At 46.6% G+C, this 21,727-nt stretch overlaps 1 protein-coding gene across 1 annotated transcript in view; it reads right to left on the bottom strand.

The window, feature by feature from the left end:
* The window catches only part of DNAH9 (dynein axonemal heavy chain 9), a gene marked incomplete at its 5' end in the record, with an annotated part of 343,516 nt that overhangs the window by 163,353 nt on the left and 158,436 nt on the right, over positions 1 to 21,727 (bottom strand). Inside the window, 6 exons of the mRNA XM_079798920.1 lie at positions 3,637 to 3,844; positions 4,353 to 4,526; positions 8,575 to 8,749; positions 13,757 to 13,904; positions 15,095 to 15,203; positions 17,678 to 17,805. Coding sequence (XP_079655046.1) covers positions 3,637 to 3,844; positions 4,353 to 4,526; positions 8,575 to 8,749; positions 13,757 to 13,904; positions 15,095 to 15,203; positions 17,678 to 17,805 — 942 coding nt within the window. The remainder of the gene's footprint in view (positions 1 to 3,636; positions 3,845 to 4,352; positions 4,527 to 8,574; positions 8,750 to 13,756; positions 13,905 to 15,094; positions 15,204 to 17,677; positions 17,806 to 21,727) is intronic.

Genomic DNA, 21,727 nt, shown 5'->3' with positions numbered 1-21,727 from the left:
TAGATCTCTTTTTAAATGGAATTTGGAGCATACTGTATATACCCGTGGTCAGCAAACTGTGGCTTGTGAGCCACATGTGGCTCTTTGGCCCCTTGAGTGTGGCTCTTCCACAAAATACCATGGCCTGGGCGAGTCTATTTTGAAGAAGTGGTGTTAGAAGAAGTTTAAGTTTAAAAAATTTGGCTCTCAAAAGAAATTTAAATCGTTGTACTTTGATATTTGGCTCTGTTGACTCATGAGTTTGCCGACCACTGGCATATACTGTTCTGCATCTTTCTTTTCTCAATAAAGCTTTGGAAATAGTTGCAACTCAATTCACACAGCATTTCCTCATTCTTTGTAATAATGTTTAGCATTCCATCATATGGCTAATTAGGCTATTTCCCACGCTTGCCATTAGGGACACATTGTAACATGCACTTTGCACATCTGTACAGACCATACCACACCACATGCAGTCTTTTCATAGTTACACAGGATCTAAGTACAAGGGCAAGGACCACACTGGGCTGCACAAAGCAATGGGCTTACGAGGTGGGGGGACAGTCGCCCTCTTGTCTAAGTGAGTAGCTACCTTTTGACTTCCTGGATGTCCTTTTTAAGTTTCTAATTTCCTCTTGGACATTGACCGGCCTCTGGCTCCCATGTTTCTAGCTGTTGATAGCATACTTTCTCCATTTAGGAGCTATTTTGTTGTTTCTAAAATGTGTTAGGCTAAAAAGCCTAATAATCTAACTTGTTTGGGCTCTGACGAGAGTAGAAGGAAGGAGGTCCCAAGGAAGGGAAGTCGGCTTCTGAGTCAAGGGTCTGAGCTTTGCCGCATGGACGTGGTTACAGGTATGCCCGCCCCTCCGGGGCCCTGGGTGCTCTCCAGTCCCCGGTCACTTCTGCATGCGAGGTGACAGACAGCTGCTTCACCCACCCCCTGGTGTAAGAGGTGGGACCAGGCCAGCGGCCACTAGGGAATTAAGAAGAGGCAGGAAGTGCTGTGTTTGGTGTATGTCTCACTGCGGGAGAGGTGAGCATTCATCCTGACTCTACGTGACTGCGACTGTGACATTTTGGAATAATTCTCTGTTTTCCGACAGGAGGGGAGGAGAGAGTCCTCGCAGTGAAAGACCGAGAGTAGGAGCAAGAGGTCTGGGCGGTGTAAGAAGCTCATCACCTCTTTCTTGTCTATGAAAATGGACTCTCTAAAGTATTTTATTTTTTACAAAGAAAGAGGGGAGCATCTGTAATACTTGCAACAATAAAGATAACAAAAAAAGTTTTTTTTACAATATAAAATCATAACAGGATTCTAGAAAACAACAACTCTAGAATACTGAAGTAGGACTAATGATAATAGTAATAACATCAAATATTTATTGCAGTTTCCAAAGTATTTTCTTACTAGGGAGGCAGTATGCCTAGTGGTCAGAGCACAGACACAGAAGTCAGACTGTGTGGATTTAAACCTGGCTTCACCACTTGCTGTGTGGCTTGGAGTAGCTTATTTAACGTCTCTGTGCTTTGGTTTTCTCATCTGTAACATGGGGGTACAAATACCTCACAAAGCTGTACAAAATTAAGTGACTTAAACATGTGTAAAAGTCTAATCTTAAGTTAGTGCCTAACGCATACCTGGTGAATGTTTGCTAAATGTTAGTTATTATTGTCATTATCATCGTCATCATTAGCATAGTTGTAAGTAAATAGCAAGAATGGTGTCAATGGACAGAACTGGTAACCTGGTTAGAACCAGGTGATGAATGCTCACCTCGTTGGACTTAAGGCTTGCAAATAAGTGTAGAGGTGTGTCTTTCCAGGAACAAAAATGATAAACTCTGTTGGGTAGACCAAGCAGTGTTAAGATGTGGACCAGACTCTCTGGCCCCGTGTCCCAGCCAGCCAAGGAGACCCTACTGTAAGTGAGGGTCCAGGAGGAAGTGACTCTGAGGAGGGGAACACCTGTATAAGCCTGTGGACCTGAAGCCACACCCAGAGGGCCCATGTCCACTAGGAGACCCATGTCTATTAGGAGGTACATGTCAATTAAGAGGCCCATGTCCATTAGGAGGCCCATGTCCATTAAGAGGCCCATGTCCACTAGGAGACCCATGTCCACTAGGAGGCCCATGTCCACTAGGAGGGCCCATGTCCTCTAGGAGGCCCATGTCCACTAGGGAGGCCCATGTCCACTGGGAGGTACATGTCCACTAGGAGGCCCATGTCCATTAAGAGGCCCATGTCCACTAGGGGGCCCATGTCCATTAAGAGGCCCATGTCCACTAGGGGGCCCATGTCCACTAGGAAGCCCATGTCCACTAGGAGGCCCATGTCCATTAGGAGGCCCATGTCCACTAGGAGGCCCATGTCCACTAGGAGGCCCATGTCCATTAGGAGGCCCATGTCCACTAGGAGGCCCATGTCCACTAGGAGGCCCATGTCCATTAGGAGGCCCATGTCCATTATGAGGCCCATGTCCATTAGGAGGTACATGTCCATTAAGAGGCCCATGTCCATTAGGAGGCCCATATCCATTAGGAGGCCCATGTCCACTAGGAGGTACATGTCTACTAGGAGGCCCATGCCCACTAAGAGGCCCATGCCCACTAAGAGGCCCATGTCTACTAGGAGGCCCATGTCCACTAGGAGGCCCATGTTCACTAGGAGGCCCATGTCCACTAGGAGGTACATGTCTACTAGGAGGCCCATGTCCACTAGGAGGCCCATGTCCATTAGGAGGCCCATGTTCACTAGGAGGCCCATGTCCACTGGGAGGTACATGTCCACTAGGAAGCCCATGTCCACTGGGAGGTACATGTCCACTAGGAGGCCCATGTCCATTAGGAGGCCCATGTCCACTAGGAGGCCCATGTCCACTGGGAGGTACATGTCCACTAGGAGACCCATGTCCATTAGGAGGCCCATATCCACTAGGAGAACCCATGTCCTCTAGGAGGCCCATGTTCTACTAGGAGGCCCATGTCCACTGGGAGCCCATATCCACTAGGAGGTACATGTCCACTAGGAGGCCCATGTCCACTAGAAGGCATGTGTCCACTAGGAGGCCCATGTTCCACTGGGAGGCCCCATGTTCTACTAGGAGACCCCATGTCCACTAGGAGGCCCATGTCCACTAGGAGGCCCTGTGTTCCTCTTCCAGGGAAAGGCTGGTTCAGTGTTGTCAGAGGCTGGAAGTGCCACACCAGCCTGGCTGCTTGGTGGTGACCGTGGGCGATCACGTACTTTTACCTGAGCCTCAGGTTCCCCATCTCTAAAATGTGAGGGGTGAATAGAAAGATCTGAGAGACAGCAGGTGACAGAAGTCTACAGCTCATGCTAGCCTCTCAAAGGGTCTTCAGCTTTTTTGTCATCGGGGTGTGAACTGCTCTGTGTTGAGCTCCCACCTGGAGGAAGGCAGCAGGTGGGAGAGGAGTGCAGGGAGAAAGGATGGGGGGAGGGAACCATGCTAAGGGGTGCAGGGGAAGTGGGACAGAGGCGCTGTGGGAGGGAAAGGAGGGGAGAGGCAGAAGGGTGTTGTGGGAGGAGCTGTCAGCCGAGTGGGTGAGCAGGCACCTGCCACGCGCTCCAGCTCCGGGCCAGGTGACATGGCCACTCAGACAGCCCCCTCCACGCCTCTGGGCGCCTTACCCTGCAGCATCGCCGACGTGGTGTAGTAGTTGAAGGGCACGTTTTTCACCAGGTATTCCTCTGCGTCCAGGCTGGCTAGCTTAGCGCCCACCAGCACCGACTTGCCTGTGCCCGCGGTCCCCACCAACATGAGCGGTCGCCGCCGCTGCAGGAGCCGCTCCATGAAGTAGCACAGGCGGATGGTCTCGCTCGTGTGCACCAGACAAGCCTGGAATGGGAACCTGATCAGTGTGCCTGGGGCTCATGGGAGAAACAGGTGCACCGCAGAATGTTCTAGAGCATTTAGAAGAGGGATTCTGCTGCTATGGTGGTTCTTGCCACCACGGGTGGAGAGTCTTCCCTGATATCCACAGGGAGACCATTTTGTAAACTCATTCCCTGGGTAGAGAGCATCCCTGCCCTCCCCTACCAACTCTGTCTGCCTCCCCGAGGCCTCGCTAATGTACATCAGAAACTTCTGCCCCGCCGTCTCCGCCCTGTGTTCGCCCCCCCCCCCCCCCCTCCGAGGTTGCCAGTGGGGTCTGGTAACCAAGTGGCCTGGCCCCTGGGAGGAAACTCGTGGCTTCATTGCAACTATGGTTTCCACTGACAGGCAGTAGCTGGAGGTGACCAGTTCCCAGCAAGGCCAAACCTCTTGGATGCTGGCAAGCGGCTGCTTCTAGAGCCATGGCCAACCTTCGGGATGACTGCACTTCCTTGATCGCTCACACACTCACCTGCAAAGGCACCTCAGGGTCAAATTCAAACCGGGGGATGAGTGTGGACCATGGCTCAAATTTCTTGGTCTCGGGGTCTATGTAATAGTCAAAGACGGTTCCCTGGGGAGGAAACTTGACGGTCTTGAACTCGGCCAGCCACCACTTGCTGAACGCTGCCTGGGAGTCCACAAGCTGCAACACAGAGCAGGTGCGCATCAGGCTCTCCGAGCTCGAGAGCCTGGACAGGCCGTCCCGGCATCAGGCGGAGGCCAGGGAGGAACACGTGCTTCCGCTTGTGCAGGTCCGCCTGATGGACCGGCTCCTCCGGGAAGGACCAGCCTGAGCCCGGCGAGGCTGAGCAGGGCCTCCTGAGCACACGTGCTAGTGCCTGTCTGACCACGCAGCTGAGCTTCCCTGCACCGGTCCATCTCAGAGCCATGGCAGGGTGGAGGGTGGGGGGCAGGAAGTATAAGAACATGGAGGAGAGAACCCATGACCACAGGATGGGCAAGTGTGGTCAAGAATTCCGAAGGGACCGATTGACTCCTGAGACTGAGCAATGCCCAGCACGGCAGCTAGGGATGAAATGAACGGAAGGGTGGCTGAGTAAGAAGATTCAGAGGGAGTCAGGTCCATAACCATGGGACATTCCTGCTATTTGTGCTTGTTTCCTCATCTGTAGAATGAGGATCCTAGAAAAGAAAGTCTCTAATGTTCCTTCAAGGGCTAACATTTTAAAATCCAGGAGCAGGGGAGAGAAAGCTCTACAGGGCTTCTGACAGAGGACTATGTGGAGACATATTTACATGCATGCATATTAAACTGTGAGCCTTAAGGATGGGGCTGTGCACCCAGAGTACTCAAACTATCTTACTGTGTCCAAGCAAAAACATCCACACGCAGGCGTGCGCGCGCGCGCACGCGCGCGCACACACACACACACACACACACACTGGGGGAGCAAACTCACTCCAGACACACAGACCTAGGAACAATCCTAAAAAGGAAAGAGGCCCACATTGGGCATTTTAGGAAATGTCCTCGGAGGACAGGACAAAGCTGGAGTTTAAAGGTTGGACAGACCAGGAAGCCGGTGTGTGGCAATGAGTCTGGGCTTGGAAGAATTGGCACTCCTCATGTTGCTGTTAGACAAGTAGAACTGTGTTCTTTTGCCTTAAAACGAGAATGGAAATGGGCCTTAAGGTAAAACAGATTGTTTGCTGCTCTTAGTGTGATTTGAATTCAGAGTCAAGGAACACTATCTTCTCAATCAGAAGACTTGGGGGGGGGGGGGACCACTATTTTCTAACTTATGGATAAAATTCTTGAAGACCTTTAACTTCTTTTGAAAACAAGGTCTTAAGTTGATATTGAAAACCCAAGAGGGCCATCTTTAGAAAGAAGGAGATGTCCTTTCCTCACCCCCGTCCTCATCCCCAGCCGCCCCATTTCTGGGCTGCCCAACACCGCTCACCCTCCGCTAACCTGGGAAGCCCACTTCCCCCTGTAACTGGACTCTCTAAGGACAAGGCTGCCTTTGCTGAAACACCCACGGCCCTTTCTCAGTTCGACAAGTTGGGTGTCTCTCCAGCGATGACCTCAGTGAAGAGGCCCCTTCTGAAGTCCCCGTCTCCTTTGGATTCTGAAGATTCTCGGGTCCCCTCCTGCCCTTTGAACTCGATGACACTAGGCTGGACTGCCACGCTGCGGCAGAGTTTTGGACAAGACATCACCTCACTTAATGTTCAAAATGCTCTAAGTTCTGGCTGCTGAGAACCAGTCCTGTTTTACATCTGAAAAGACAAAGGCTCAGAAGGTTGTAGCTCTAGAAGCTAATGGCAGAACTGGGGGTTGCACGCAGGTTTCTGGTCTCCCAATCCTGGGCTCTCTAAGACCTCATTCGCTTCTGAGAGATCATTTTCTGCAATTGCTGTAAAGTATTTAGCCAGCACCCTCCTCATTATTCTTATTGTGTCTTCTATTCAGTATGGGCTCTATTTTGTATTTCTGCTTTTTAAATGTAAGCTCCATTGGTGCTTATGACGTACATATCTTGGCCAACTTCTGACTTTTCAATTTAGACACGATTTTTGTTGTTGGGATGTGGGTGCAGGAGTTTTGGATATTCCCTGCTGCTGAAAGCTCTCGCCTTTGTCCTCTCCCATGTGCCAGCGCGGCTGCCTGCAGCTCCGCGGGCTCCAGAGCCCGAGATGCCTGGAGGGATGCTTTCTCCTGGGCCTTCAAAGGGTTGAGTGGATTGAATTTTTTTCTATACAGAGACAGAAAAAATTGACCAAGTATCTTTATCTTGATACCCCACTGCTCGTTAGGCACCAACATGGGAGAGAAGCCCAGCAGTGGCTGCTGTCTGACATTTCAGCAGCGTGAGGAGCGTTATCGATGGGATGCAATAACTATGCCTTCTGGATCTTTGCATTCCAGCGAGGTCTCATCCATCCTGCTGCATCACTGCACCCTCGCCTCAAAAGGGAAATGCAGAGGTCAAAGAAGCTCCAAGGCTGTGGAGCAGACAGGAGAGAGTCTCAAGTGTGAAGCTCCCATCCAGGCACCCTCCTGCAGAATTCCCCTTGAGCATCAGAGAAAGGATAGGGAGAGAGAGAGGAAAAAGGAGAGAGAGAGAGAGAGAGAGAGAGAGAGAGAGAGAGAGAGAGAGAGAGAGGAAAGGGAGAGGGAGAGTGAGAAAGGCAGTCACCCCGAAGCCTGTGAGAATTGCTTTCTGAGTTTTGAGCACTAAGGAACATGTTGGGAGATGATGAGAGCTGGGATGGATGTTACAAGCAGAGCTTGTGAAAATAGAAAATAGATAAATTGCTAATTCTAAATTAATTGTTAATTCTCCCAGCTCACCTCTAGTTTGGATTCTTAGAAAATGCCTTTGCCCTGGGAGGCTGAAACTTTTTACCTCTCTCCTCAAAAGAGCCCAGGATCAACCCAGATCAGAAAGAACAAAGAATAACTTGCCAGCAACTGCAGCTGGTTCAATCCCCTGCTGTGAGAGGGGCTCCAGATAATGAAACTTAGTCAGTTTCTAAATATTCAAAATCTGATTACTTATAATATTAATAATAAGCACATATGTGCGCAACACCATTCTAAGTGCTTTGCCCATATCTATGTTGGACAATTAGAACAGTTATCCCTTTAATCCTCACAAACATCCCACTCTGGTCACCCTCATCTCCTTTGTACACAAGGGGAGAATAAGGTAGAGAGAGGTTAAGTTACTTGCCACTATCCCCTAGATACTATGTGGCAGAGTGACAATTCAAATTTAGATTCCACCTTCTTAACCTCTACATGATATTTCCTGACAGCTAGAGTCAGTTGTAAAAGACTGATCTGCATGAATTTGAATATCATTGTTTCTACTGGTATATAAACTGCCTTTTATTTGGAGGAAACTAAGTAAAGAACAAGACTGGGAATGCAGGAAATTTTAGGGAATAGGATGCCAAGATACTGCAAGCCAACCCTCAAAGAGCATGAGGCTACAGCAGCCAATACCATGAGACAGATACTACGCTGGTTTTCTACTCCCAGACGTCAATAAACATTTGGTCCAACCTTTTATGGAAAGATCTTTCTTTCAGGGGTTTGGGGGCAGGATGGTTAAGCTGGTCAGGTTGTTCTGGGAGATACTTAGAAGGCTAAAGGGATTCCTCCTATTCACACTTCTACAGCACAATGTCATTTTGCCTATAAAACACACATCACTTTGAGAAGTTCTGTACTCATACTCTACTTCAGGGGTCCTCAAACTTTTTAAACAGGGGGCCAGTTCATTGTCCCTCAGACCGTTGGAGGGCCGGACTATAGTTTAAAAAAAAACTATGAACAAATTCCTATGCACACTGCACATATCTTATTTTGAAGTAAAAAAACAAAACGGCAAAAACACCCGCATGTGGCCCGCGGGCCGTAGTTTGAGGACGCCTGCTCTACTTGGCCAAACTCCAACAATGCAACTCTCCATGAAATCCATGGTCACCAACTTGAAAAGTGAGAACTCCAAATACATTCTAATCCCGTGTCTCACATCATAGGGCCCTTCTATGGGGACCAGTGTCTTCAGGAGAGCAGTGGGCAGATAACTAAGCCGTTTGCTGCGTTTGTGTGAATTCTGACATTTAGCTGTCCCGTCTTTCACATCCTTTCCGGAAGACCAGTTTTTGCCAGGGTGGACCTGGATGTGAGTGTCAATCTCAGCACAGTCGCTTACCTGATCTTGGACCATTGCTCCACCGAAAGCCCAGATGGCAGCAAACACAAAATAGAGCTCATAGGTTTCCTTGGGGCAGTCCGCGGGGATGTTCTCCTCGGTCAGGAGACACTCGAGAAGGTGGCAGAGTGTCTGCACCATGCTCTGCTCTGGGATCGGAATTATCCTCTTAAACCTGCAGAGAGAGACCCGGTACGCTCTAAAACCCTGGCTTTTCCCCCTAGAGGCATTGTTGGACAGCCATGGGTCTGACAGACTCATGAATTGTCAAGTTCTTTGGGAATCTAGAGGACCATGGTGCTACCTAAACCTTTATTCTCATCAGCTAGTTTTGTATCAGCTTCTTTTGTAAGGAAAGGCCCAAAGTGCTCCTGAGAAGGTTCCTTCCTCATCTGCCTTTTCTCTGATGCCCTCCCCCTCCCCTCTCCCCTTTTTTGAACATTGATGATCCCCTCTTGCTCCTTGGGAATGGACCAGCTGCAACCCGAGTAAAAATCTCAGCAGTTTCACTCCCTTCACAGTTTCTTTACTTGTCAAAAAGCAGCAGTGTCCAGGTGGGGGTAATTCGGAGGTTCCGTAACTTCAGCACAGAGGTCTGACAACCAAAACACATTTAACACATTTTCTCCGGGGCCAGGTCTCCTCTGGGGGGCAGAGCGGGCCGGGATAGATGGCTGTTTTATACTAACATGCCTTACTTGGTGGAGTTCCTCTCCCAAAATGTACCTATGTGACTTTGTGCTGGCCTGATTTTGTACTTTTAACCTTGGCCTGGAGGTCTTGACTGAAAGGCCGGTATCAAGAGATGCACAGAGGTGAATCTATGCCCAAGGGAGCAGGAGCATGTGTGCACACACACAAACACGTACATACATGCACACATGCGTGCACACAGGCACACTCTTCCTACCACGCATACACACAGAGTGCACCATGTACCCACCCACTCAGCCCTTCCTGCACGCCTGCCCACATGGCCACCTGCCGTGGGAAGATGAGCTCCCAGGCTGCACAGAGGCAGGGTTCACTGTCATAAGATGAACAACGCCATTGACTGACACCTTAGAAGTCATTACTGGGCCTCAGGGTTTCATAGCGTCCCATTCTCCGCAGTGTTCTGTGTTTGGCTTGTTTTTCATCTGGACCCCATCTTTACAACAATGCTCTGAAGTGCTCTCACTGTCTACATGTTACCCCCAGAAGCAGTGAGAAATCTGAGTACTTGATGGGCTTTCCTTCATCCTTTGACACATATTTGTAGCAGAATGTCACAATGGATCCTCCCCAGCTGTTTTGGATGAGACACCAAGACAATAAGGGGCCAACTACTCTCACATTTGAAACTGAGATCCCAGGCTCTGCGACCCTGACCTCTCGTCTTCTCAAGGGGATAGATGAGCAAAGTGGGGGACACTGCGGGGCTGAAATGAGCATATAGGATTTTGGAGGGAACGGTTGGTATGCAATGAGTGTCCCCTCTCCCACAGGGAAGGCAGGGGTTTCCCCAAAATGAGAGATGAGAATGGGGCCTCAACAGGACAGCTCTGAGGTGGCCAAGGACCTGCGCCTGGAAACCCCGAAGAGGCCCGCTCATCCCAGCGGGCGTAGAGAGGGTGCTGCTGGGCGGCCTGCACTCCAGTGTGCAAGGCAGAGGAGGGTGAGTACTTCCCGGATCTGGGCACGTCAGGTTCTGCCAGATGCTGGGGAGCAGGCCTCCCTGAGGAGCCTGCGTGCGGAGCTAATGGAGAGGGAGCGTGATGGGCTGATGGAGAGGCACTGACGTTAAGGAAAGGCACAAGGGAGCTCCCCAGTGACAAGGAGGGGCACAGGGAACTCAAAAAAGCTTCTAAAGAGAAAGAGTCAGATTTCCAGATCTGCCCGTTAGGGTCACCAAGGCCCCAACTGTGGTTCCACGTGGTGAGACCTTCCCTGCTCCTCCCTCTCTTCTCTCTGTCCCTCTTCAACCCCGAGGAGACAGAAGCTACAGCTGTGAGGGGCGATTGGCGAAGTAAGGAGAGAAGTCAAGGACACCCCCTTTCCCATGGAGGTGGCGGAGCTGCGGCAGGGGGAGGGGCTTTCATTTTCTGTGGAGTTTGTTTTTTTAACATTTTTATTGAGTTTTTAAAAATTATTGTGTGTATATGTGTGTGTGTGGAGAGAGAGAGAGAGAGAGAGAGAGAGAGAGAGAGCGAGAGATTGTGTGACTAGAAGTGATCAGATGCCATGGTGGGCCCCGAGGAAGAAGACGCCTACTAAGAAGGACTCCTGGGGGCTGACTGGGCTCAAAACTGAGCCTGGCAGCCACGTCTACACAGGGCCTCTCACGTCAACTGCACTTCAGGGAGAGGCCTGCACTGAGCTGCCGGCCTCGGTACTGAACTGCCTATCTGCTCTGTGTCCTGCTCGCCCTTAAAAGGAGTTCCTGGAATCCCATTTCTACCAATAGGACTGAGGCTTTCCCCCTCCAATTGGAGCTGCTCTATTCTAACCAATCAGGACAATGCCTTTTGGACCAAGCAAATGGTGAGGCTTTAGAGTCCTCATTTGCCTAAAGACAGACTAAGCAGGGACCAGGGGTGGTGACTTCTGTCTGTATAAGCCAGCTCCCCTGTGGCTCAGAGTGCACTTTCCTGTTCCACCTAGGACTGATTTCTCCAGCTGAGCTGAAGCACTGAGGATGTCTCACCAGAGCAGAGTGAACCAGTGCAGGCCGGAACAGAGCAGCAAGGAGCAGACCAGCGCAGACCAGCGCAGGGCAGACCAGCGCAGGGCAGAGCAGAGTAGAACAGTGCAGGGTAGAGCAGACCAGTGCATAGCAGAGTAGACCAGGGCAGGGAAGAGCAGAGCAGGGCAGACCAGAGTGGAGCAGGGAAGAGCAGAGGAGGGCAGACCAGAGTAGAGCAGGGCAGACCAGAGTGGAGCAGGGCAGAGCAGAGCAGGGCAGACCAGCGCAGGGCAGGGCAGACCAGCGCAGGGCAGAGCAGAGTAGAACAGTGCAGGGTAGAGCAGACCAGTGCAGAGCAGAGTAGACCAGGGCAGGGAAGAGCAGAGCAGGGCAGACCAGAGTGGAGCAGCGAAGAGCAGAGGAGGGCAGACCAGAGCAGAGCAGGGCAGACCAGAGCAGGGAAGGGCAGACCAGAGCAGGGCAGACCAGAGTGGAGCAGGGCAGGGCAGAGCAGGGCAGACCAAAGTGGAGCAGGGCAGGGCAGAGCTGTCCAGCCGAGAGAGGGCCTGGCACCAGAGCCACCCCACAGCCGTGCTGTTCTCACAGCTGTGCTGTTTCACAATTGAGCTGTTTGCACTGAATGAAATTTCCTTCTTCACTGCACCCCAAGCTGGGGATTCCTGTGGGCGTTGAATGGCACCAGTGACCACGAGTTGGCACTTTACAATCACCTGTTATGAGGACTTCTGTCCAATAGAAGAACCAGTCTGTGTTGACATCACACAGCTTCCAGTCTCAGGCCGCATGAAGCCGGCATCACAATACCGTGATGAGTAACACAGAAGACTCTGAAGTAAGTGCCTGTTACTAACTGGCTGCGACGCTGAGGGACCTCACGGCACCTCAGCTCCTGTATCTACAGGATGGTTAGCCCCTCGGGAATGTCGTGAGAATGAAATGAAATAACTCACAGAGTAGGCACCATAAATGACACGAAAAAATGTTTGTTTTTTCTTGATAACCAGAGGGTTCAGAGATGAGGCAAGACTTGTCTCTGGATAGACTTTAATACAGAGCCTTCAAAGCCCATTTCAAAGGCTGTGCATGCTCATGAGCACACGTGTATATACACACACACACATGCAAATAGACAAGAGTTTGGCATTTCTTGTTCTAAATGCCCAGACGGGACAGGGCCTAACTTTTAGTTAGAGGATACATTGGACAAGTGTCTCAGCAAAAGGTAAAGAACAGGGTTTAATATTTCTCCCAAACCTCCTCCTTCCACGGTATTTTAACTCCTTGCGGCCCCCTGCCCACTGGCGACATTCCCCACCACTGTCCTGGGCACTGCCCACTGCCAACGCTGCTCTATCTTGTTAGGATTCCAAGGCCACGGAGCCCACAGGCCACCAGAGGGTAAAGGCTCTTCAAAGGGTCAAGACTGGAAAAATAATTCTTGATGCCAAAATAGAAACTTACAAAATCAAAATTAATCAATGTTTAAATATCTAAAAACATACCACCATGTACACTACTCCATTGCAATTCAGTTTTTAGTCATATAAAATTAATTCTTAGCATGGTGGATTTGCTAGGGTGCGGGGCAGGGCATGTGAAATAGGAGCGCTTCGGGCCCCTTGCATGGGAGATTTCTCCCTAAATACTCCGTCTCATTGACAGACCAACGATGAGGAGCAAGGGTCACTTTGAGTGAGGGACTTAATTTCCGGGAAAAGCAATCCTGAGCCTAACTTGCTGAATCTCCGGGAACTTGGTTAGATCTCTGAGTCACGTTGCCTTCCAGCTCTGAGGGTTGAGCTTGGCTGAATCAGGGTTGGGTGGCTGATCCATGGGTGATGCATTAACTGGCAAGAAGAGTGTAGAACTAAAGCAGGAACCTCTCTCTGCAGACACCATCGTCTTGCTATCATAAGTATTCTTTTGATGAAAAGCAATGAATCTCTTGTTTAGGTGATAAGTGGTCAGGGCTTGCTGCTTTTGCTGTTGCAAACCCATAAGGGGAAAAGTGAACCCACAGTATCCAGAAGGGCAGGCACTGATGCATTGTGCCGAGTCCGTGCTATCTGGGCCATGAGCATACACAGCCAGAAACAGGAGGTGGGTCCCACGTGTCACAGGTCTCATTTTCACCTCTAGGTCTGTTGGTCTGACCTGGAGGAGGGCCAGCTTCATGCCCTGCAAACTGCAGGACCTCAGAACTGTGATCGGATATTGCAACTTACAGCCTCCTTCAAATACACCCACATGGCACTCACGAGAAGCACTTCAAATCCTCCCCCTCTTCGCTCATCTCGCTTCCTGCCTAAATTGACCATGGTGCCCTGGTCAGTCTCATGTGTGTCCCCTTTGCCATCTGCCATGCCTGAGGGGAATGCTCTAGGGATGTCTGACTTCAGGGACAGGACAGAAAGAGCATCAGCGGGACACAAGGTGTGAGCCAGCGGGCGCTTTGACTCTGCTTTAACTTGCTACCTTCCTTATTGCTTGGCCCACCTGGTTCTGAGTGTGTCTAAGCAGGTCGGAAGGTACTTGTCAAACAGGATGGTCAGGTTGGCTCTCTCTGTCTGGATCTCCCTCTTGTCGATCCAGCTGATGACTGGAGGGCTCCATCCCAGGTCTGCCGGGTTGATGTACAGGATCCCTGTGAGCACAGGCAACAGTCAATGAATTTTCCATGGACGTCGGTATAGCCTTCACCCCAGAGAGTTATTTTCTCTGTTTAGAAAATATAAAGAAGACTGGAGCAAAAAAGAACAGAGACTTGGCCAAGGTCTGAGAGGTCAAATGGGTTGCTGTTAGGGTCAACCCCGATGGCCTGATATCAGCTAATGGAAGGCAGTGTTGAGAAGAAGCTTGAGGCCGAGGCTGGGCTCAGGAGGAAAGAAGGCTGTGATGGAGTGGAAGTAGTTGTCATGGTGTGGAAGTGTGGATGCAATGGTGGCCTCAAAAGAATGTGTCCACATTCTAATCCCTAGAACCTGGGAGTGTGACTTTATCTGAAAAAGGGCCTCTGCATATGTAATAAGTAAGGGTCTTGAGATGAGCTCTCCCTGGAGTATCTGAGTGGGACATGTACAAGGGTCCTGATATGAGACAGAAGAGGAAAGACACGCAGAAAGGCCATGTGCAGCAGGAGGTGGAGGTTGGAGTCATGGGCCCTAAGCCCAGGAAGACTGACTGAAGATGCAAGGGAGGGGTCTCCCTCGAAGGCTGATCTGATTTCCAGTGTCTGGCTTTCAAAACTGTGAGAGAACAAATTTTTGTTGTTTTCGAAACCACAAGTTCATGGTGATTGGTTGCAGCAGCCCTAGGAAACAGATGCAGCGTATGAGAGAGAACGCTCCCGGTCTGTGTTTTCCAGCCTCAGCACGGATCCTTGATAGGGAGTCTTATGTCAGGGTCGAGGCCAAACCAGTCCTCTCATCCTCTGGTCTCTGCTGGGAGTTGGTAGTGGGGCTAGAGGAAAGCTAAGGTAGAAGTTGTCTGCCCACCAGGATGTAGTGAGACTGGCAATGGGTGGTTATCTCCATTGACAGGGAAGCTGGAAGCTGCCTAGTTTGAGGCACTTACTCAGAGGACAGTTGTCCAGCTCGGGGCCATTTCCCTTCCCACGCCCATCACATTTCTGAATGAAGAACACCACACGGGCCTGGCCTCAGACACTGGCTCACCCTCGTGGCTGTGGATTAGGACTGTGGACGAGGCCAGAGGTTAGGATGATCGATGCCTGGCTCCTGTTTGGAGCTCCCCCCCGAGCTGGCACCATTATACGTATCGCTCGAGGCACCTGTCTTCAGCTGCACAGTTGGGTTTTACTTTCTGAGGCCATACCTGCTCTGGAGACGGTTGCTGGCGTGGCCGTGCGCAGGTGGCTGATCTCAAAGAGGAGCCTCATTGTGGGGTTCAGAGGGATCCTCTCGTTGCTTGCCAGGGTCAGTACCTGGAGACCACAGGAAGGGACACGTCAGGTGGGAAGGAGGACACATGGCCAGCTGGTGGAGATTTGGCTGATTTCTCCTGGTAGGGACGATGAGTGATTGTTTTCTTCTGTGTGATTATAGTTGATCCTGAACAACACAGGGGCTAGGAGTGCCAACTGGCCACTCAGTCGAAAGTCTGCGTATTACTTAAGTCAGCATCCCACATATGCAGATTTCCCACCACCAGTGAACCCTAGAACAACGAGGGTTTGAACAGAGCAGGTCAACTGGAAAATCTTCGTATAAGTAGACCTGTGCAGTTCACACCCGCATTGTCCAAGGGTCAACTGTGTAACTATTTCTAAATTTTCTGCAATAATACTCTCTCTCACCTCCTGTACCCTGTCTACCCACATCCGTGTATGTGTGTGTGTGTGTGTGTGTGTGTGTGTGTGTGTGTGTGTTTTGAATCAGGAAAATAGTTACCTAAAAAGTTTATATTGATGTCAGTAATTCAAATGAACTAGACATATTGGAATATTGTTAAAGGAAAAAGCTTAGGCTTCATGTCATTAGTTTTTAAAAAAGTAGTGCCTCTGGGAGAGCACACATACATCCTATGAATCTGTCAGTGTAAAACTTCTAACCTGGATGTGCTTTCTGAACAAGTTTAGGAGCAGCTACCAGCTAAACAGCCACGTTATTGGCATCAGTTAGTGTTTTATTTTTGTTGTTGAGAATAGACATTTTTGTTTCAGGTAAATTTGGATTCCCTTCTACATACTAGTAAATATTTTATTTATTAACTTATTTATGAACATTCCCATTGGCTTTCTTTTTTTGTTTATTATTTTTATTGTTTATAAAAAATAAAATATATTCTCCATGGATGAAGATTTGTCACCATTGAGGGGGTTTGACAGGCTTAGTTTCTGATCCTCAGTTTCCTTATTTATAAAAAGGGAAGTAATAAAATATTTAGTAGATGATTTAAGACTCTTTTCAGCTCTAAAAAGTAATCTATGTGCAGAAGATTCTGAAGGAAATGATAACAACGCTGAAAATTGTGTGAGTGATGGCAGTGCCATTGAAGGAAGTGAAAGCTGCTCACTTGGATGAATCCGTTCTTAGGTGTCTATTAAAGACACTGGTAATAAATGAAATCAGGATCTTGAAGAGATATGTGCATTTCCATATTCATTTGGAGCATTACTTACAATAGCCAAGTCATGGCAACAACCCAAGTGTTCTTCAATGGGTAAATGGTAAAAAAATGTATTTATGTAATGGAATATTATTCATCCATTAAAAGAAGGAAATCCTGCCATTTGTGACAACATGAATGGCTTTGGAGAGCAGTTTGTTAAGTAAAATAAGTCAGACAGAAAAACACAAGTACTGTATGACTTCACTCATATGTAGAATGAAAAAACAACAAACCATAGAAAGAGAGAATATTTTGGTGTTTGCCAGGGATGGGTGGGGTGAGGTGGGTGGAGGAAATGGGTGTAGGGGTCAAAGGGTACAAACTTCTAGTTATAAAATGAGTAATTCTGAGGAAGTAATATACAGCATGGTGACTATAATTAACATTGCAGAAGGACTGTATACTTGGAAGTGGCTAAGAGTAGATATTAGAAGTTCTCACCACACACACACACACACACACACACACACACACACACACATCTAATCATGTGAGGTGATGGAAGTGTTTACCAACCTTATCATGGTAATTATTTTGCAATATATGGGTATTTCAAATCACCATGTTGTACACCTTAAATGTACACAATGTTACATGTCAATTATCCTATATCAGTGGTCGGCAAACTCATTAGTCAACAGAGCCAAATATCAACAGTACAACGATTGAAATTTCTTTTGAGAGCCAAATTTTTTAAACTTAAACTTCTTCTAACGCCACTTCTTCAAAATAGACTCGCCCAGGCCGTGGTATTTTGTGGAAAAGCCACACTCAAGGGGCCAAAGAGCCGCATGTGGCTTGCGAGCCGCAGTTTGCCGACCATGGTAAAGCCTAATACGCTAAGTGTCCGGTCATTCGTTAAACCAATCAAAGCGTAATATGTTAATGATATGCTAAGGCCTCTCACCTGCTGGCTATGACGTGCACTGACCACCAGGGGGCAGACGCTCAATGCAGGAGCTGCCCCCTGGTGGTCAGTGGGCTCCGACAGGGGGAGTGCCGGCTCAGCCAGAAGCAAGGCTCATAGCTGGTGAGCGCAGTGGCGGTGGTGGGAGGGATCCTGGACTGTGAGAGGGCACAGGCTGGGCTGAGGGACCACCCTGAGTGTATAAATTTCATGCACCAGGCCTCTAGTATTTCAATAAAGCTGGAAATTTTTAAAAAAATGAAGGTATCAGTAATAATTCCTTACTTCAATGAGCCCCTGAGTGGAATTATGATTTCCAAATGTGCATGGGGACTGGTTTCATAGGTGATTAGGGATGATTTCCCTCCTCTCTTTCATACCTTGTTGTCATCCATGACAGTGTTTAGCGACTCGATCCACATTGGATCTATGTCTCCATCCAGCAAAATCCACTTGGGCCCATCATGGGCAATGTTGGCAAGCTCCCGCATGATGGAAGAGAACAATCCTGAAAGGAACCAAAGATATTTCATTTTCCATTTTACCATCAATCTTTTTTCCTCTTAACACAGCCTTTCCCCATTGGCTGTAACATTCAGAGGAGGTGTAAATAAAACCCGGTCAGAACTGGCTTCGTATTCTCTTCCACCAAACATTTGACAGGCCCAAGGTGCCCCTCTGTGCTCCAGTTTAACTTTTTGTAAGAAAAACAACAACAAAACCTGATAGAAGTAGCTTTTTAAGTGATAAGGAGCCCAGTAAATAATCTCAACAGGCAACGGTAAGATGATGGAATTGTACAAAGCCTTTACAGGCTGTTTCCATCCTTTGTAATTTCGGCCCGGGAAAATCTTTCAAATGCAGGCTTTGGGAGAAGGCCCAATGTGGTTCTAATTGGCATTACAGGAAATTTATATCTTTTGTGGATAGAATTGATTTTTATGACACTAAGCTTTCCCAATGAATAATATGACATATCTTTTCATTTATTCAAATATTGTTTTATGTTCCTTAATAAATTTTTATAGTGTTTTCAATATATCTCTTTGGCCAAATCTATTCCTAAATATATCATAGTTTTTACTGCTATTTGCATGAAATTCCCCCTGTATTTCCATTTTTAACTGGCTACCACTAGGATAGAGAACAGCTACCAAATTTTATGTATTTATTTTATGTTAAGTTACCTTTTATAAATTTTCTTATTAATTCTAGTGATTTTTAAATAACGCTTCTTGAGTTTTTTAGGTGTAAAGTTGTACAAACAGCAAAAAATAAATGTTCTCCTTTCCTTCAACTAATACCATGCATTCCATTTTCTTGTCTATAGCATTTTCTAGAATCCCACCAAGCAATACTGAATAATCATGTTAATAACAGGTCCCCCTGACTTATGCTTGATTTCAATGGAAATGGCTTTAGTTTCTCATCATTCAGAATGCTTTCTTTATCCTTTTGGTTTTAGGTAAACAGTATTTTTCATATTTAAGAGTTTTCCTTCTATTCCTATTTTACTTAGAATTTTTAAAATTAAGAACAGCTATTGAATTTTTAGCATCTATTGATTGATCAAAGAATTCTGCCCTTTAAGTTGTCAATTCTTTATATTAATACTTAAAAATAATTCATCTAAAATATAGTATTCTTTTGAGATAATGTTGGATTTTATTTACTGATATTTTATTAATAATGTCTGAATCTACAGTAATAAGTGAAATTGGGCTATTGTTTTTAGTTCTATATAATGATATCAAGATTTTCTGACTCTATAAAATAAATTGAAAGGTGATTTTTAAAAATGATTTTGGAATTATGTAGTGTTTTTGTTCTGCTACTATTTTTATTTATTTATTTATTTTTATTTTTATTTTTTAAAAATATATTTTATTGATTTTTTACAGAGAGGAAGAGAGAGGGATAGAGAGTTAGAAACATCGATCAGCTGCCTCTTGCACACCCCCTACTGGGGATGTGCCCGCAACCAAGGTACATGCCCTTGACCGGAATCGAACCTGGGACCCTTGAGTCCGCAGGCCGACGCTCTATCCACTGAGCCAAACCGGTTTCAGCTCTGCTACTATTTTTAAATGTCCTTTTCACTGATTTACTTATTTTCTACTTCTTATTGAGTGAATTATGTTAAATTATGTTTTGCTAGGGGACCATCTATTTCTTCTAGTTTTTCAAATGTGTCATTTAATTAAACGTTCCCTTCTATTTTAATCTTGTCTATATCTACTGTTATGTCTTCTTTCTAATTCCTAATCTTAATTTTTTTACTCTGATTTTTTCCACTAGTCATGCATATGATGGACTTATTTGTCTTCACAAAGAATCAACATTTATAATTATTTATTCTAACTATGATGTTTTGGTTCCTTTCTACTAATTTCAGCTTTTATCTTTATTAGCTTCTTCTCCCCAATTTTCTTTAGGTTTAGTTCATTATTCTTTGAACAATTTCTTAGGATGGATACTGACTTTATTTCCAACCTGACTTCTGTAATAAAAGAGTTTAGATTATTTTCCTTATGGACTTCAGATGTGTCCCAGAGGTTTTTGTATGAAGTGCTCTTCTCTCATTGTTTCCTAAAGAGGTTGCATTTCATTTTCTATTTAATCCAAGGGTTAAGTGAGCATTTCTTGATTTGCAAATAGTAAAATTATTTCTTGTTATTTGTTTCCGGTTCTATTGTATTATTATTATTATCAGAGAATGTGGCCTGTAAATTGATACTTTTGAATTCATATGGTTTCTTCTGTGGCCAACCATATTTTTAATTTTTGGTAATGTTCCATGAACCAACCAAGAAAAGAATATTTTCTATCTATAAGATGAAAAGTTCTACAACTATGTGTCATATTGAGTTTGATGATGCATTTCCAAATTCTTCTATGTCTATACTCATTTTTCTGTTCACTAGATCTGTCTAATTTTGAAAAAAGTATATTAACATAACCTACTTTATTTCTATTTTTAACAAGTTTTTCTTTAAAAATTCAAAAGGGTATATTCAATTTATTTGAAAGTTCTCTTGCTTAGTAAACACAGCTTTGGGATTATTATAAATCATCTTTGTCAATTTCTCCATATTTAATAAAACTTTAATTAAAAGTCTAATACCATTTAAAGTTTGAATTACATTATGCAAGTTTAAATTTAACGTAGAATAAGAAATGTGTGACACTAGCCAGGAAAACTACAAAGTACATTGAAGAGGAACTTACCTCATCAGATATTAAAATGTTATAAAATAATTGTAAGCAAAATAGAATTACATTAGCATAGGATTAGGGAAATAGGTGAGTGGAAGAGAATAGAAAACAGAGAATCAGATCTCAGTATATATGACAAGCTGGTGAAAGGATGGATTACTTAGTTCAGGGGTCCTCAAACTTTTTAAACAGGGGACCAGTTCACTGTCCCTCAGACCGTTGGAGGGCCGGACTATAGTTTAAAAAAAACTATGAACAAATTCCTATGCACACTGCTAAGTCGGCTGCTAAGCAGGACAGGCAGCGGCGGCAAAAACAGCTGGCGGGCCGGATAAATGTCCTTGGCGGGCCGCATGTGGCCCGCGGGCCGTAGTTTGAGGACCCCTGACTTAGTCAATAGTGCTGGCCCAAACACAACCTGGGAAGAAATAAAATTGATTCTCTACCTTACCTCCTACTAAGCCCCCAGATGAATTCCAGATGGATAAAAAATGTTAATGTAAAATAAAATCTTTAGGAACATGTTTATGATACTATAGCTACCGCTGAAAGAAAGTTATAAACTAAACAGGAATCCCAGCTACAAGAAGACTAGAGAGACATAATTTCCTTTTGTAAGAAGTGCCTGGTCCAGGGAGAAGGCCATGTATGGATGGAGGCAGATACTGGAGTGACGCATCGACAAGCCAGAGAAGGTCAAGGATTGCTGGCAACCACCAGAAACTAGGAAGAATTCTTACAAAGAAATATTAAGGGGAAGTGAAATCATAGGACAGCCAATTGCTAATAGCAATTAGAAAGAAAAGAAGCTGAGCCTCGATTAGAAGGAAAAGAAGCGAAGCCTCATTAGTAGTCAGTGAAGTAAAAATTAGAGAGGTGGCTTGCCCAGACAGTTTGACCCTGATGCAGTTGGACACTGAGACATTAGGAGGAAGGTGAGGTTTCCTCTTTCCAGGAGCTACATTAGTTTTAGAAAGAGGTCAGGTCCATGCAGGCTTATAGGGACTTCTCTACCAGTAACAGGAGGTCCTTTCTAACATGTACCTGTGATATTTAATGCTTTGAAGGTGATGCTGAGGTCAGCACCGAGTGAACATGGGCTCGGGGCCCTCTGAATCCCTGTAGAAGGGACCATGGTTCTAGGACTCTTCTGAGATGAATGATGTTGCTAACATCACCGGACCTGGCCAAGTGTCTTCTGCAGCAGCTTCCCC

Source organism: Cnephaeus nilssonii, assembly GCF_951640355.1.
Source record: "Cnephaeus nilssonii genome assembly, chromosome: 19".
Taxonomy (NCBI): Eukaryota; Metazoa; Chordata; class Mammalia; order Chiroptera; family Vespertilionidae; genus Cnephaeus; species Cnephaeus nilssonii.
This window is presented reverse-complemented; position numbering and strand designations above follow the sequence as displayed.